We start from the raw sequence: 18,894 nt of genomic DNA, 5'->3' as shown, positions 1-18,894 counted from the left end.
AGTTAGTCAACTGTGTCAGATGCTGCTCACAAGCTGGGTGTGATGGCTTAATCTTGATTGGACACACCTCTGGGTGTGTCCATGAGGGTATTTCCAGAGCAGATTAGATCATGAGGACTCTGGCCTAATGGTTTTAACCCACTGATGGACTCAAAACTTGAAGTGACTGTTGGGAAGTAGGAGAACTGTGAAAGATGGAGCCTATCTGGAAGAAGTAGGTCACTGGGAGTGTGGCCTTGGGGGCTATATCTTGCCCTGGCCCCTTCCTGTTATAGCTCTGTTCTGCTTCCTGTCTACCATAATGTGAGCTGGGTTCTACTCTGTCATGTCCTCCCTGTTATGATGGAATGAAAGCTCTGAAACCAGAAGCAAAAAAAATCTTTTCTCCCTTAAGTTGTTTCTGTCAAGTATTTGGTGACAGTGATGATAAAACTAACACATTGGGTATGATAGCAACAGCAGAGTGGCTGTTTGGTTTGGCCACTTGGAAACTATTGATAGCCTTGACATAAGTGGTCTTGGTGCAGTAGCAGGGGGCTGAAACCCATGCAGAAACGGTGCACTCTACATGCTAGCAATTACTCCATTGGGTGACATGTATTTGTTCACATACCTATGTCTCTCTTTATCCTACAAGCTCCTTGATGCCAGGGAATGTCATAATTTCATCTAGCACCTAGCACAGTAGCTGGAACATAGTAATTACAATCCACTTTAGCTTTACTTGAATTTAAAATCTCAGATCATGGAGAAAGCACCTTGCCCACACATTTCAGTGTATTGCGGACACCAATCTAAGAACATCTTGGATCCTCCCCTGGCCTTCCAAGGGACCATGATAGCTTCCTTTACAAACTCATCCCTGTCCTGTCAAAAATCAAATTCCCTCTCTGGGCACAAAGTATAAGCCTCACTTCTCCTGGATGATTTTAAGCCAAGGGACCAGGAAAGGTCTACCTTTGTATGGAGAAAAATGGCCACATCTCTACTTCTGCCCTTCAATATTCTCTCTGTGTCTAATCACCATTCAGAAGCTAATGGAGAAACCTTAGTACTGACCTTCTCCTTCATCCAGGGAAGAAGTATAGAAAACCGTCCTTTCTCGCAGCAAGCGTTTCGAAATTGTGATTGGTTTGTGCCTTCTTGCTGTCACTCGAGGTGGAGGCACTGGAGGTGCAGCACTTTCCTCAGGTGGACCTAAATAGATCTGTAAAGGGGTAATAAGCAAGATATCCAGGAGATGGTCAGGATAAATTTTTTTCTCCCTAATGCTACCCACCCTCTCATGGCTGCCAGCATTGCATCTAGTTTTTCATGTGAATATTAACATGGTTAAAGGAATTGGGGCATTTTTCTTAATCATTGTAACTGCTAGCAAGTGTTCAGACTTCTCCTACCTGTTGAAGACACAACCTGGCCTTCCTCAGTGCAAAGAGCACAGACAAAAGACCCAACATTAATTCTGGACTTTCCACTTACTGCTTGGAAGACTGTAGGGAATTTACCTTCTTTATCTGAGCCTCAGTGCCCTTCCTCATCTGTAAGATGGGGACAGCACCACCTACCTCATGGGATGTGGTAAGAATCAAGTGAAGAGTAATTATCAAGGTGTTCTGTATGGGTAGGGAGTGGGTCGCAGAAGGAGACTAGACACACCTACGTACACACGTACATACACATTTATGCACTCAGGATTTCTGACAGGACACCAAAGGGCCTAGGTATGTTATTTGTTTCAACGGAGAAATAATGATTGGCTGGGAAAAAAAAGAGGGAAGAAAACTTATCTTCCCTCCTTTATCATTTTGCTCTTTTAAAATTTTATACCATGGCATATTACCTAAATACCTAGAAGAAGCTAAAATTTAAAAGTGAAACTAAAATTCCTTAGACGTTATACAGAGTACTGGGGGAATTTATGAAGAGCTATGATTAGAATTTCTCTATACTATTCATGTGTACTTAAGGATTTTCCTCTTTCTGGGGTGACTGACCTCCTGGCCTGAGTGTGTACACTTTGAGATAACATATATATGTGGCGAGAGTAACAGTATCAATCTCAGTGATTAGCGTGAAGAGAAATGTCAGAGCTTAATAACCTCTCAGGCAAGGGTCACTATAGAAATTACATGGCTGGAAATGCCTGGCAGCCTGTGTAAAAGTTGGACAATAGACAGGAACAATGTGTGAACAATCACAAGTCAGTACACATCTCATGGCTGTAAGGAAGGGACAATATGACATAGCAGCAAGCAGATGGGCAGTCAGGCCACACAATTCTAGGTCATATCACTGGTTCTGCCATCAGTAATAATACCTAAATAGCTAGCATTTGCTCAGAGACTGTAATAGTTGTTACAAATATGCCTTACTATACCACAAACATACCAGGACCTTTGCACTGGCTGCTTCTTGTACCTGGAGTGTTCTCCAGATATCCTTCTATCTTGCTTTCTCTATTTGTCAGGTTGCTAGTCAAACATACCTTTCAAAGTAAGGCTTTCCAGGTTAATATAGCTAAGGTTGTGTGTGTGTGTGTATTTGAATTCAGGGCCTTGCACTTGCTAGGCAGTCACTCTACCATTTGAGCCATGCCCCCATTCCTTTGTGCTTTAGGTATTTTTTCCTAATAGGCCCTCACATTTATGCCCAGGCAAGCCTGGACCAGGCTCCTCCTAGTTACACTTCTCCATAGCTGGGATGACAGGCACAAACCACCACACGTGGCTATTGGTTGAGATAGGGTCTTGCTAACTTTTTGCCCAGGTTGGCCTTGAACCATGATCCTCCTGATCTCCAACTCTGAAGGAGCTGGGATTACAGGCAAGAGTCACCATGCCTGGCTTGTGTCTAAGTTTTGACACACCTCCCCATACTCAACACTTCCTATCTTCCTTCCCTGTTTTTGTTCCATTAGCATTCCATTGGTTTCTAAAATATGTTATTTAGTTATTCACCTGTTTCCTGACTAGATTTTAAACTTTATGACAGCATGTCTGCCATGTTCACTGCTCTACTTCTAGCACCTATAAGAGTGCCTGGAATTGCTGGGTCAAAAAGCAAGCACATTTATAATTATAATACACAAAGCCAAAGGCAACAGGATAGCTCTTTCAGTTTGAAACAAGGAAAAAAAAAAAAACATAGAAAAATCACCGGGAACAATGGCTTCTAAAACATTGGGAATCTGGCAATGAGCCCATGGTCCCTGAGAGACAGGAAAAATGAACCCCACTTGCAACCTGCAGAGAATTCTGCAGGTCACAGTACAAGAAGGGGAACTCAGGTGGAGCCCAGCAGCCTCCTTCAGTTGAGGAGATGAGTTGGGAGTGTGGAGTAGGTAAGAAAGTGAGAGCTTTCAAGGCAGAGTACCACAGAGCAGCTGTCTTTGTTCACTAGTTCAAAATATTGCTGAAACGATCAAGACGATCAAAACAGATATATTTTGTTCATAGGTAAGATGACTCAGTATTGTTAACAAGCAAATGCTACGAAAATTGATCTTCAAAATGAACATAACCCCTAAACAGCAAGTTTTGTAGAAATTACAGCAGGCTTTTTTGTAGAATTTAATAAGCTCATTCAAAACTTTACAGAGAAATGCAAAGAACTTAGCCAAAACAATCTTGGCGAAAAACCTCCAAAGTTGGAGGGCTGACACTACCTGATTTCAAGTCTCATTTTAAAGTTACAATAATCAAGGGCTGGGGATGTAGCTCAGTGATGGAACACCTGCACAAGGCCCTGGGTTTATCCCCAGTACCACACACATAGGAACTACAATAATCAAGACCGTGGTGGAATTGGTGTCAAGACAGGTGAACAGATCAATGGAACAAATTCCAAAATAGACTCACACATATTCAGATGACAAAGACAATTCAGTGGAGAAAGGATGCAATGGTGGTGAACTAATGTGACATTCATAAACAGTAGGATATGCAAAAAGAACTTCAATCAGTATCCTACCCCATATGTAAAAACACTCTCAGAGTTGTTCGAAACCCAAGTGTAAAAGCCAAAAGTCATAAAACTTTCTAGGAGAAAAATCTTTGAGCTTTAGGTTAGGCAAAGATTTCTTAGATACAAAGATTTATAAGAGAAAGAAATTGATAAATTGGGCCTCATCAAATTTTAAAATATGTACTTTTCTAAAACACATTGGTAAAGAGAATGAAAAATGGAACTGCAGGTTGGGTTAAAATACTTTCAAGAATGTATAAAGAATTCCCAAAACTCAGTAATAAGAAAACAAGTAAATCACTCTGAAAAAATAGGCTAACATTTGAGCCGACACTTTGCCAAAAACATATACACATGGTTAACATAAAAAGAAGTTCAATATCATTAGATCATCATGGAAATGCAAATTAAAACTACAATAAGATATGATGACATGCTCATTAGAGTGAGTGGTCAAAATTTTGAAATGACTGTCCATACCACATTGGGAAGAATATGGAGGAACTGGAACTTTCACTGTTGGTAGGAATGTAAAACTTGTATAGTGGGGGCTGGGGATGTAGCTCAGTGGTAGAGTGCTGGCCTACTATGTGCAAGAGCCTGGTTCTAGTCCCAGTACCACAAAAAAAAAATGAAAATGGTTAAGTGGCAGAGTGAATTTTAAAAATATGACCCAATGAGACAGATAATTGGAATAGTCCTACAACTATTCACAATTTTGAATTCACAATTTAAAAACTCCCAAGGAAGAAAATTTCAGGCCCAGATGATTTAACAGAAGAATTATACAGAACATATAAAGAACTAACATGAATTCTATAGCCTGTTCCAGAAAGCAAAACGGTAAATTACTTAGGAAAACAGTTTGGCAATTTCCAGGTAAGTTAAGCACATAATTACCATGTGACCAAAGAAAACATATTAGCCATATAGACTTGTACACAAATGCTCATAGTGGCTTTATTTGTAATATTCTGGAACTGGATGCAATTCAAATGGCCATCAACTTGTGAACAGATAACTAAACTATGGTATATAGGAAGGAATAAACTATTGATTCATGGAACAACTTGAATTAACCTCAGAATAATTATGCTGAATAAAGAATTCAGAGCAAAAAACAGTACATGCTACATGATTCCATTTATGCAAATGAACCTATATTGACAGGAAGCTAATCTGTGGGTGCCTGAAGTGGGGTAATATGGGTGGATCAGAGAGGGGGGAGACTGCAAAAGGACAAGAAGAAACTTTCGGGAAATATGACCATGTTCATTGTCTTCATTGTGGAGATGGTTTCACAGATGTGTACATGTCAAAACATAAAGCTGTACATCCAAAGGGCACCTGCAATCCTCATTTTGACTTTGCTTAAGCATTGCACAGTTGCCCAGTCCATCTCTAACCATGCCTTTCCCATCCACTTTCTAATGATTGCTTTCTTGCTTCTCTAACCACTGCCCTGTCTCCTTCCCAGGCTCCCTCTCAATCTTGATCTTCTCCTGAATTCTGCTCTTAGCCCTCTCATGATCTCACGGAACCAGTCTTGCTTGCTTCCTCAGCAGTTTCACACACTCACAACTTACACTCCCAGACTTCCCTATTTGTTTCTATAGCAATATATCTAATTGCCTGCCCAATAGCAACATCGGATAACTCAGAAGTATCTCAAACTCAATTATTTCTGGACTTGAAAACATTTAATTATTCCTTTATAACTGCTTATAAAACGATATTAATGCCCAAGCCAGAAATCTGGACATTATTGTCCTAATATCTTCCCTCTCTCTCACATCCCACATCCACTTAGTCACCACATTCTACCAATTATACTTCCTTAACATCTCTCTGATCTATCCCTTCTGCTCAGTGTCACTGCCTTAGTGAAGAGTCTTGTGTCTCTTCCTGATTACTAATTGTAGTCTCCTAACACTTCCTTCTGCCTTCAGTCACTCCTTTATTTAACCTGTCCACCAAGTACACAGAGCAATCTTTCTAAACTCAAATCTCATTGTGTGACTCCCGTGCCCAAAATATTTTGTGACCTCATAATCTTTGGGACAATGTTCAAATCCCTTAGTTAGTGAAGGTGCTCCATAATCTGTCCACTGCCTGCCATCTTCAGTCTCTATCTCACCATATGCCATCATTATATTACAGCCATGCTAGAATTATCATTTGTTATGCTCTTAGTTGTTTAGTTCTTTGGTTTCTTACAGCTCTTCTGCTCTTTGATCTCCCATCCTTGCATGTATCCAGCATTCTCTATGCCTAGAAACATGTACTCATACCTTCATTTCTTATATTCCCATTTTTATGGTACAAATGATTGAACTCAGGACCTCATGCTTACCAGGCAAGACCTCTACCACCTGAGCCATGCCCCCAGTCCATTTGCTTTTAGTTTGTTTTTTAAATAGAGTTTTGTACTAACTTTTCTGGGCTGGCCTTGAACCATGATTCTCCTACCTTCACCTGCAGAGTAACTGGGAATATGTGTCCAGCTTGTTTCTGAGACGGGGCCTCACTAACTTTTTGTTCAGGCTGGCCTCAATCCACAATCCTCCTATCTCTACCTCCTGAGTAGCTGGGATTAAAGGTGCAAACCACCATGCCCAGCCCCCATGTAACTTAAGTTTTAAACAACAGACTAGAAGCAGAAGTGATGTATGCAAACTTTTGGAATTTTGGGGACCTATTTTTGTAACGAAGCTGGCTGTATGCTGTTCTCTTTTCCCTTTCTCCCAAAGTGTCAAACAAAGACAAATGGAATACCATCTAGAACCTAGAGATTGAAACCAAGTGGTAAGGATGACAGAGCAGTCCCACCAATCTTGGGCTGTTTACCTCTAGACTTTTACACGAAACAGAAATGAACTTCTACCCTACTTGACTCACTGCACTAAAGTCCTCCTTTAATAGGAAGTGTCCTGTAGATGGTAAGCCTGTATCTCACTCAATCCACTCCTCTGACTTCTAGGATTCCCCTCATACATTACCCACTATAAGAAGTCTACTCTGATTCTATTTCCACATGCTTCCATAGCATCCAATGCAATCCTCTTCATGGTAGTTATTGCACTACATCCTGAGTATTAGGTGGTCCAAATTCCCCACCAGTCCCAGTGACTTTCCTGACAACAGAGATTTCTGTCTTATTCATGTCTAGAAACTAGGGCTTAGTAGGGCAACCAGTCAAGAGGTAGCAGCTCAATGACAGTGTTCAGGGTGAATGGATGAATGCTGGCTTGCCAGGCCCACGAACACAAGTTAGACAATAGAGATTTTTCTCACATATTCCTTTTCCAACTGGATATTGGGAAGAGAGATATAACAGAGATTAAGAGTTTTGGCTAGAGTCAGATTCAGCTGTGTTGAGGCTTTACCACTTCCTAGCTATGCAAACTTGAACAAGGTATGCCAACTATAATGAGTCTCAAACACAAAACTCAGTTTCCATTTTAAAACTTTGGTTGCAACATGAAGAAAATGTCTATCTCACACAGTTGTGATTATTGGATGGGATTATATATGCACAAAGCCTAACCTGGAGCATATGAAGCACTCAATTAATGGCAACTACTATGATTATTATAAAGATTAGAGGTAATTTAAACCCACGTTTCCTTGGAGACAAACACTTGCACTCAGAGGGAGAGATAGGAAGGAGAGAGGGAAGAACAGAGACAGAGAAAGATTGAGATTGGATCAAGAGGGATTGAAAGGTTATACAAATCAGGAGATGTGTACTTAATGGCCCTTCATGATCTCTGCCAGACTAAATGATCTTATATATCTCCTCCAGTTACAAAAATTGTCCACTTCTCATTGACAAAACCCTTCCTTGCACCATGCTGTTAAGATGCTGCCCAACCCTTAAGACGGATATGGGCTCCCAGGATTCTAAGGGTTGTAATGAGAGCTACCGGTGCTACCTAGACAGTGTGCTGTCCACTGGCCCTGTCTCCTTTAAGTTAACTGAGACATTGGTCAGAGACCAGTCCTGCCAATGTGCCAGTAGGTAGGGCTCAGAGAAGATGATTAGTAGGCTTACAACCATACCCTGTTCAAACGAGAGAGAAAAGTATAGAAAAGCACAAGGGACAATTCCTGTTTTGTGTCCTCTCAGAAATTAAAATGTGGCCTGAATATCCCTGCAATCGTCATGGATTGCAACACCCTTCTCAAAGCTGGCATGTAGATGCAAACCTTGGAACCAAGATTTAATGTGGAAATGCTGGCAATTACTATGGTAAGAAGACCCCATTTACCTCTCTTTCTGTTCTGTGGGCCCTCCAAACGCCCCATTTCACATCTCTTTTTTTAATGATGCGCTTCAACCTACATGGAGAGAGAAATGGAGCAAACGGAACTTCTCGCTCATCCCACCCCAGCCACTCTGGTCCTTTTGCTGCTCCACATGCCAAGCATACTTCTGCCTCAGGGTCTTTGCACTTGCTTTTCACTGTTCATGGAATTGCTCTTCTCTAAGACGGCCTGTACACTTTACTCATCTCCTGCCTAAAACATCATGTCAACACAAGTCTTCTCTGATCACCTTCCATAAAACACCACCTTCCCTTGCTTTATTTTTATTCAGAGCACTGGCCACTAACTGAGAAATAGATGTAATTGTTTATCATCTCTTTCCCCAGTAGAATATAAAATTCATTTTAAAAGACCTTTGTTTACAGGTGTATCCCCGGTGCCTAGAACTTTGCCTGGTATGGAATAGGAATTTAGTAAATATTTATTAGTGCCTTAAAAACAGGACTATAAACTATAGACATGACTTGTGGGCTTAAGGGTGATAAAACTCCAGTTTCTTTTAAGGGAACAGGAAGGGAAGAAAAGGTGAGCCCAAGATCTCGTGACTTATTGTTGGCAGACTTATTTTAATAAGAAAACTTTTAGAGCTGAAAAGGGAATTCAGAGAGGCAAGATAAAAGAAACTCAGCTTGCTCTAACTCCCCAACGACTTCTCGAGTCCCCATGAAAGGACTTATTCTAAGCAGGCTCTGATAAAGAAATAAAAATCTATCCTATGGAAACTAGCTGCACATAGAGCTTTTCCACAGGGCCAAATAGCAGGTGGCACAGGATACAGAAGTGACCTCCACTGTCTCTCATGCCATCATTGTAAGGGGCATGAGCAGGAGGTGGTGGAAACGCTGCTTCTGGCTGCTGACCCAGAAGGCTGACTAAAATGTGGCTTTGGAGGCACAAACTTTTCCCAAGTTCAAGCCATGGGTCAGAATTGGTTCTAATTTCAACTTCTATACAGTGTTTATTATGTATCATGCACAGTAATTTATGTGTATTAACTCACTTACTGACGCTACATAAATTCTTTTCTCTCCAAAGAGAACTTGAGCTTGAAGGGTATGGCTGATCAGTGTATTAGGATCAGCACAGAGTAAAGCGACCTCTTTCCACAGCATTAAAAGAGGAAAGAATAGTTGGAAACAGAAATGGAGGTTGAAGACACGACCACTAGAATCTGGCAAAGTATCGGTCCTCATTTGCCCTCCTCGGGACACTGGGGTAGTTTTTATATTGCTGAAAATTTAAGTAGGCGTTCTTAACTGAAAGCCTAGAGTGACTTGCCAGGGAGAAGAATGGAGAGGGTAAGGCTTGGCTGGGAATAAAGAGAGTGCATTATCCAAGGTCATTGATAATAAGTGGCAAGTCTATGATATGAACTAAGATGTGTCTGATTTCAAGGCTAACTCTCTTTCCACTATGTAACATAGAAGGAAACATTTAAAGTTTCAAAATAATTCCTTGAGTGAGAACAGTTATCAGGCAGAACTTATTTTCCCACCCTCCAAAACTCCAGGAACAGCGAGACAGACTGGTTTGCCTTCTGCTGACTAGTTAAGAGCACTTAAGGTTACTTGGCCTTTGATAGTGACTTGAGAAAAAAATCCCATAGGGTGGTTAGGTAGACTCTGGAGGCAAACAAGTGCTTAAGTGTTTTCTGGGAACACGGTTAGTACTGAATGAATGTTAGTTGGGTTTAATTCTAAATGCCTGTTCTAAGAGAACTTGATATCCATTCTGAAGGGCCCTGCCCAGGAGCCTAATTCCTGGGAATTTCTCTTCTGAAGGGTTCTGAGGATGAATTTGGGTGATAACACTTGTTGGGCTTTGAGGTACAGCCTAGAAAGGGATCACCTCCACTAGAAGGGGGTTCGTGAACTGCTTGCCTAAGTTTGGTCACACATTAATCCCCTTCCAGATTCTTCTCTAGTCTTTAGGTGTGAAAGAGGAGGGGTTGAACATAACATGGTCATTTTCTACTGTTAAAGGCCAAGAGATCACACTGAATCCTTGGAAATCATGGCAGAACTTAGCAACATCCACATTCGCCCCAGATGCCGCTTCAGGGCTGCACATATCAGATTGTACAAAAACCATCTCGCCTGTCTATAAATCAAAGCTACAATACTTGGCCCTGATGAGCCCCAGCTTTCCACGAAGTCTCCATTTACACTCTGGCTGATGCTATGTTGAGCTTTTTGGGGTCTGGTTATATTAGCAAAAACTGTATTCTGAACTACATTAGAAACAAAGGTGGCAATGGGGTCAAAAGTAATGAGCTCTTAGCATTTGGCACAAACCACTTTAAACATCAAGTGTGTCACCAAGTTTGCTTAGAGTATGTACATAACTTTGAAAATATCACGTCTGTTGTTACCCAGAGCCAACTTTTTTTTAAGAGGGCTGTCACTAAGGCTGTCTTTTGACTCTGCAACACATAGTCTTTAAGCCCTTTTTACATGTAATATTGTAAAGTCCTACCCTTACATTATGCTTTTGGGGAAACTGAGGTCCAGAGAGGGCTAGTGACTTTACTAGGGCCCCAAAGCTATGGTGGAACTACAACTAGAACCTAAGAGTTCTAATGCCCAGTCTGGTACCCCAGTCCCTCAAAACACTTAGTGTAGGAAACGGTTGAGGACTCCCACTGATTATATTGAATAGATCTGTAATCCACGCCCTGATTGTCTATCCATCCCCCCGGCCAATTGCCCTGGGAGGAGAATACTGAGGGGAAAACAAGAATGAAATCAGATCTTGTTAAGAATGCCTCTATCTACTTGGCATGGATGATGTGTGCTTTCTACAAAGAATGGGATGGTAGATTTTAAGTAGAGTGTTCCTTTTAAACTAGCCTAGGCTGATTAGGCTGGGGAAGTAAAGAATTTCTCTTATCATTTAGTAGCATAAGTAAATAATGGTCTAAGTACCAAAGACAAGCTTCTTTTGAACGCAAAGATTTAGTAGTTACCAAGGTAAAAAGAAGTACAAAGCTGGGTATGGTGGTTCATACCTGTAATCCCAGCATGTGGGAGACTGAGGCAGGAGAACTGAAAGTTTAGTGCCAGCCTACTTAGTGAGACCCTATCTCAAAAACCAGAAAAGGGAAATTATTAGAGAATGCCATCACTAAGATAAAGTTCATCTCCTGTAAGTACTGTAAAGGACAGTGGCATGGGACATGGAGAAGTACTAAAATTTGTTGGGCAAAACATTGTGTAGAGAGTACTTGACACATTTACCTCACTGAATCTTCCCGACAACCCACGAGGTAGTCTCATTTTTTGAGTGAAGGGAACAAGGCTCAGGAAGGTAAACTGGCTTGCTCAAGACCACACAGCTAGTAAAGAGTGGAACTGGGATCCAACCCCAATGCTGTTTAAAGTTATTTTCCCATTCTTTGCATGACATTCCTACCACTGCGGATATCTGGAAAGCCAAAAGAGGCAGTCTGGACATTTTGGAGGGGGTCTTTGTAAGAAGTCTTAATCTAAAAAACAGTAGCAGCAACTCAGTCCCCAAATCTCAAAGCAAAGAAAAAAATCCACCCAATCTCTCAATAGTGCTCCATTAATTCCAGGTCTCTGAGACTCCTTTTGGCACTACTGCTTGACTAAGGCCACTTCAAGTCCGACTGCCAGAGCACTCCGTCTGGCCCTCTAGCCTACTTACCCCAGTCTCACTGTGTTACCTAGACTCTGATGTTCCAATCTGAGACCCCAGACCACTCAACAGAGACCAGCAAAGGCAGAAGTATATGCATTGAGACCACCATTGTCTACTGAGGCAAATGCACTATATGATCACAGAAATAATTCTCAGTCCTCAAAACTCAGTCTGTATTCTGTCTTTGTTTCTCTCTCACATACACACACTTAAAAAAAAACAAGAAAAAGAAAACAAAACTAGGTATTTGATTTTGATCATCCACAACAAACTTAATCCTTGTAGGTCTCAGTTTACCTATACGTGAAATGGGAGAATACCTCATAAAGTTGTGAGGATTCAATCAGATGTTGAGTATCAAATGTTTTGTACAATGCCTGGCACTGAGCAAGCCCTAAATAATTGTGAACTGCTGTTTTTACTGCTGTAATTATTATTACAGTACCAGCTGGAGAAATAATAAGAGAAGGAGATGGTATTCTCATCTTTTGCTGCATCTTGAAGACAATTCTTAGGGTGACCAGAATCAAGAGAGTGATTCATGCAGAACATTTCAGGTTTCTGAATGTGGGGGGTAAATCCCACTTATGGCTATATCCTACACTTGCCACCCTATCTCAGCAGGCGAGGACACACTTATTCACCTCCAATAGGTCCTGACCTGAATCCAAAGCCTAAGGTGACTGGGCTTCTGCTTCTTCTTTTTCAACCTAGCCATGGTTGAAAACTCAAAACTACATTTTCAAAGATTCAATCTGACTTATGAACACATCTGAAATTTCTCGATCTTAATAATTCTTTGCTCAGAGATATTTTCTTCAGGTTACATTTTGATCTTAAAGATTTTTTTTCTGAAGATTCATTTGAAAATGTTTGCCAAATTCCAAGATAACTACATATTAGATTCTGAAAATGTCCTAACATGTACAGACTAATAAAATGTTATTTTTAATAACTTTTACCTTAACCTTATCATTTCAGAAATTAAAGACAATGAAGCAGAGGCCCAGCTTAATTAGATTCTGTCTCTCCTTCTCACTGTCTCTTTATATATACCTACATCATATAGACATATGTATATGTAATATATCAATATGTACATGGAGATCCATACATTTTAAAATATAAATTTTTATAATAAATCTATAAAGTATAACTAATATGTATATTTACTTATATTTAAAAATATATCAATGTATTTATAGATCTAGGTATGTATGTATGTGTTTCATCTATCTATCCATCCGTACATCTGTCTGTCTGTCTGTCTACCTACCTACCTACCTACCTACCAACCAACCATACCAAAAAACAAGATACAGGGATTCATTTTTCTGTTCTCTTGCTGCCCTCTGGTGGCACACTCAAATTCATAGAAGCCACATTTCAGAGAGCAAGGAGGAACAGACTAGGGCTGTTTCCTCTGGGCTGCTAGATTGGGTGCATGAAAAACACAAAACTCAGAGCTGTTTCTTACAGGGGGCCCTTGTTTGCCTTCTCAAATCCATTAAATTGCTACATTGCTACGGCATTGTTTTTTTTTTTTTTCCTGGAGGAGATCCTACTTGGCTATTTAGGGACATAGGCAACACTGGAGTTTCCACAAACTCATCATTGAAAACAACCTAGCTGGCCAGTTTACAGAAAGAATGGCCTTCAACCAACTATGTGTGTAGTAAGGGCTATATCATTCAGTTTTATAGTTTCCTCAACCATGGCTTCTAACCATACATCTTTAGAGATAAGAAGAAAATCCATTTTGATATGCACTGATAATAGACTTTTCTAATTATCCTGAAATTAATGATTCTTCCAGAAAACTACACTTAAAAGACAGTGAAGTAATATACTGTGTGATTAAAAGGCAACTACTCACCCAGTAAAATGGAAAGATAGGGCTGGGGTTGTAGCTCACAGGTACAGAACTTTCCTAGCATGTGTGAGAAGGCCCTGGGTTCCATCCCCAGCACAAGAAATTAGGGAGGAAGCGAGAGTAAGCAAGGGAGAGAGAACAAGAGTGCATTGAAAAAGGGAGAGAGAATGGCAATGAAGGGGAACTTAAGGGAAGCAAGAACAGCTCAGTCAACATCAGGGACAAAAAGATAAGCAGAACTCACTAGTGTCATTTTCTCACATGAAACAGACCCCTACTTCCCTGACTCCAGGTGCAACCTTAATTTACAGACCTAGATTTAAGTCTCAGCTTTGCCACTTACTCAGTACTTCCCTTTCTGAATCTAAGAAATGGATAATAGCTGGGAGTTGTGGCTTCTGCCCATAATCCTAGCTATTTGAGAGGCTGAGATCAGGGTGATCCAGGTTCAAAGCCAGCCCAGCCAAATAGTTCACAAGACCCTATTTCCAAAATAACCAGAGAAAAATGGATTGGAGGTATGGCTGAAGTGGTAGAGTGCCTGCTTTGGAGACGTGAAGCCCCGAGTTCAAACCCCAATCCCACAAAAAAAAAAGAGAGAAATGGATAATATTCATCTTTCCCAGAGTCAGAATAAGGAATAAATGAGCTGAGAGTACAGGGTCCCATGTTAGGCCCATAGCCTGATTCCCTGTTCATTGAACACAAATCTAAGTCTCTAACGACAATGGTTGACTGGTTTCTAGCTCCAATATAATTTTGTCTCAGGAGTAATTTAAGAGGATGGTGACCAAAGCCAGGTTGTGTAGCTGACAAGATGCATTTGCAAAGCACAGGTGAGACAACTGGTAAGAGTGTGGGGCTGGAACCTGAGTTATTTTATGACTAGCTGGGAAGAACTGTAGGGCTGGGGTGAGGTTCTAAGGAATAGAGTGGAAAGGTGGTTGAAGAAATGCAAATTTGTTACAGCTACTGCAGCTTTCCAAATGAGGCTTTATGTAAAGTGAAGAGCCTGATGCAGAAAGTCTTTAAAGGCCCCTTTCCACTTCTGATATTCGAATGGATCTATCCCTATTTCATCACCTTAAGGAAGATAACATTCTGTCCTCACTAAAATTAAGTCACTAAGAACTGCCTTCACAGCTAATCTCCCTCTTTCCCTGTAATTCCCAGCAGCTCCCCAAAACAAAATGTTCAGAAAACAGAAATCAACCTTTCTCTGTTGTTCCAAATTATCTCTACATTGCGAGCTGGCAGCATGAGGCTCGGGCGCCCTGATACACACTGTTCTGTGAGCTGGGAAGAGAAAGAGCTTTAGAATAACTGGTGATGTTGTTCTAAGGGAGTCTGTGTGGAGGGGGTTCTCCCTCCCCCATCACTTAACCTACTCTACAAATGAGAAAAGTAATTTAGGGAAGATGATCCAAATTGTTTAAGAAAGGTCTTTAAGACAGACTTAGGGATAGGTTCCTTTAAGTATCAATTCTCCTGGTACATTTAAATTTTATTTACAGACTCTGGATACTCTTAAAAGAGAGGCCGAGGGAAGAGAATGACATAGAAACTTGAACCAATGTGTTTAAGCCCTTTTCTATTAAAGAGCAAGTATAAATGGAAAATTATACTGAAATTATAATATATGTCAACGGAAAACTCATATCCCATTAACTGAACAACTTGGCAGGAACATATAATCCCTCATATTCAAAGAGCAGCCTCGGCTCTCACATATATTATCTCTTTTAATCCCCACAATTGTTCTCTGAGGTTACACTTACAGAAGATGCAGCATTTCTGGAACAATCTCACCCACACAGCATTTTGCTCTTTTTCAAAAGAGGCAATTTGATAAACGTATAATAAATTGGGAGTCCATTTCATATTTCCACGTAAGATGTTTCACATGAAATTCATAAGTCAGAAAATATCCTTGGTTACCATGTCATTGTTTGGAAAACATGGCCAGAGTATATCTGTGGTATTACACAAAGGTCAGCCCTGCAATCACTTAATACATATTTACAGGTTACTAGGGTGTGACAACTTCACTCCACAGTTGAGCAGGTTAATAGAAATGATGTCCTACTGAATCCTTGGGTGTGACAGATAACTAGTACTTCAAATCACGCTACAGAATATGCTTTGGGTTCCTGACCAAAAGCATAGCAAAATCACTTTTATGAACCAGGTTGGAATTAAGGTCATTCAATGAATAGCTTTTTTTTTCTTATAAAACTGAAACTGACAATTTTATAGAATAAAAGCAAAAACCAATCAATTTTGTTAGACTAATAATAACAGACTAAATAAACCAGCATCACTCCTCCATTCACCTATAAATGAGTAAGAACATTTAATATGGAATGAATCATTCTCAAGAACTTTCTTGAGCTCTGTTCCTCCAACCTAACTGGGAGCAACTGGGATATAGAAAGGACAAATGATAGAAGACAGACGTGCAGAAAGCTGGGGCCAAGTGTGCTGGGCACTCGGATGGAGATGCACAGCAGACTTGTTGCTTCTTTTCTCTAATAACTCATCTTTTACTTTGCTTCTTTTCTCTTATTCTTTAAAACCTTACTTCTAATGTCTTCTTTCCTATTCTTAAAGTTTCTTTCCTTAGACTCGTTCTGTCCATGTTCCCTTTAATCTCTCTTAAAGTCTTTGCCCTCAGATTGGCACTGTCCCATGTCCTCTCTTACAGTCCCGGTCCTCAGACTTGCAGACAAACACCAGCAGCTGGTCTAAAAACTGCATTACCATAACTTTTAATGTCTCAGTCCTTAGACTTGCACTGTCCCACGTTCTCTTTAGCTTTCTTAAAGTCTGGGTGCTCAGACTTGCACTGTTGTTTCCTCTACTCTCTCATATAACTCAGCCCCAGCAGCAGCAGCAGCATTCTTGCAGCAGCCTCACAAGCAGACGGCAGCCAGCCAATCAAAACCTCCCCATCAAACCCCGCCCCTTCAGCGAGTCTTTTATATCCAGTGGTAAACAAGGAGGTGGAGCAATAGTTCTCAGGGAGGAGCATGACATTGAAAGAAGAGAAACCTGCATTCCTACTTCTCTGAACTGTAAACAACTTAGGAAAAGCAGCTGTGCTGCATTTTGCCTCTCACTCTCTTCTGCAGCTGTGCCAAACTCAGCCTGTGAGCACAACTGTGTTTATGTCAATTATGTCAAGTTCTCATAGACTTCTCATAACATGCTCCCCACAAATCATGACATATTGAAGAGCTTTCAGGGCTCTCTACTGCCTTAGAATCAAGACCAAGCTCCTTAGCCAAGCACACAAGACTAATGATCTAGCCACCAGTTCAGATCATGATGCTAGGGATCCTATTCTCTAACGTCAGGATTAGAAGGGTATCTTCTATTACAAATCTGCACAATGCCAATGGCCCTTCATCAACTCTTGCCCCAAAGTTCCTTGACCTTTGCAACTCCAATGATCTTCACCTCCACTTACTTCAGGTACCCATTTTCAAGAACACAACAAAGCCCTTGAGGTAGTCTAGTGTAGATTTGAACTGCATGGTTTCAAATCTGAGCTCCAACACTTGCTCATTCTGTGACACTGAACAAGTCACTTAACTTCTCTGTGCCTTGGCTTCTTCCTATGTGAAATTCAGTTTAAATGTGCTGATATGAGTAAATTGCCCATACTTTGTGGTGCTACTTGAGGATTGATTCTCTATTCCATTCCACTGGGTCTATATGTCTATCACTCTGCCAACTGCATACTGTGTTGATTACTGAAGTAATATAGGAAGAAAGAATATTAATACTTTCCAGGTCGTTCTTTCTCAAAATTGTGTTAGCTTCTACAGTTCCTGTGTATTTCCATATATATTTTAGTAGAATGTCATCTCTATACAAAAACCCTTTGGCTAGATTTTGATAGTGATTGCACCTACAATGTATTTTTTGAATTGATAGAAATGTATGTTTAGGGGAGATTCCTAGAAGTAGAATGCAATGTCAAAGTTAAATGCATTTGTATTTTTATTAAGTATTGCCAAATTACCTCCATTACAATTGCACCAATTTGCATTCCCACCAGCACTGTATGAACACTCTTGTTTTACTATACTCTCACCAGCAAACTGTATTGCCATAGTTTTTTAAGATTAAAGACATATTTGTCTAATATTAAGTGGGTTTGAACAGTTTTTCATTATTAAGGGCTATTTGATATCTCCCTTGGGAATTGTCTGTTCATGTACTCTCCCCTTTTTCTAGTAAATGTTGTTCTTTTTTCCTTCTATCTATAAAAGACTTTTATATATTGAGGGTATAAACCTTTGGTATGTGAGGCAAATGTTTTCTCCTAGCTGGAGGATTGTCTTGGGATTTTAATGGTGTTTTTGACATGCAGATATTTTTATTTCACACAATCCAATTTATCAATTTTTATTTATTGTATTGTCTTGATATTGAGTCATAATTAGAAACCCATATTTTACAGTAAGATTGAAGAAGAATTCATCCATATTTTCTTCTAGTAACTGTATGGTTTCCAGTTTAACATTTAGGTTTCTGTTCCATTTGAGGTTTCTTGTTATGTATGGTATACAGTATGGATCTAATTTTATTCTTGTCTAAATGGCTTATCAGTTGTCTCAGCATCCTTTAATATAAAGTCCATTTTTGCCACACACACCCCCACCCCGGTGATCTAAGATGTTCCTTTTATTAAACTAAATGTCAAAGTTCAGTTTTTCTTCTCTATTGTTTTCCACATATAAAATGTAATAATTATATATGAATACTAAAATTAAGATGCATTAAATGTAATAATACATGCATATGTGGATTATGAACTTTTTTTAACTTCCTTTGAATAATAAAGAAGAAACTATTTAAGTGAAGATTAGAAATAAAAGTTCGGTATAGGTAAAGAGAAGACTTGTTTTTTATCCTATATGGTTTGAAATTTTTACTATGTGCATGTACTGCTTTTAATTCTAAAAATCAAAATATTTAAAATAGTGCTTGTCCTACAACAGATGTCCTCCCCAGGTATCTATGAGTCCCTGTTCTACTAGTTCTCTGATCAATGACAATTC

General features: G+C 40.0%; 1 protein-coding gene across 1 annotated transcript in view; it reads right to left on the bottom strand.

The window, feature by feature from the left end:
• Ophn1 (oligophrenin 1) overlaps window positions 1-18,894 on the bottom strand; it is a 297,092-nt gene that overhangs the window by 25,213 nt on the left and 252,985 nt on the right. The window contains exon 20 of the mRNA XM_074062757.1: window positions 1,060-1,207. Within this exon, the coding sequence (XP_073918858.1) occupies window positions 1,060-1,207 (148 nt within the window). The remainder of the gene's footprint in view (window positions 1-1,059; window positions 1,208-18,894) is intronic.

Source organism: Castor canadensis, chromosome X (assembly GCF_047511655.1).
Source record: "Castor canadensis chromosome X, mCasCan1.hap1v2, whole genome shotgun sequence".
NCBI lineage: Eukaryota > Metazoa > Chordata > Mammalia > Rodentia > Castoridae > Castor > Castor canadensis.
The sequence above is the reverse complement of the archived record's forward strand: the minus strand, read 5'-3'. Positions and strand labels throughout refer to the sequence as shown.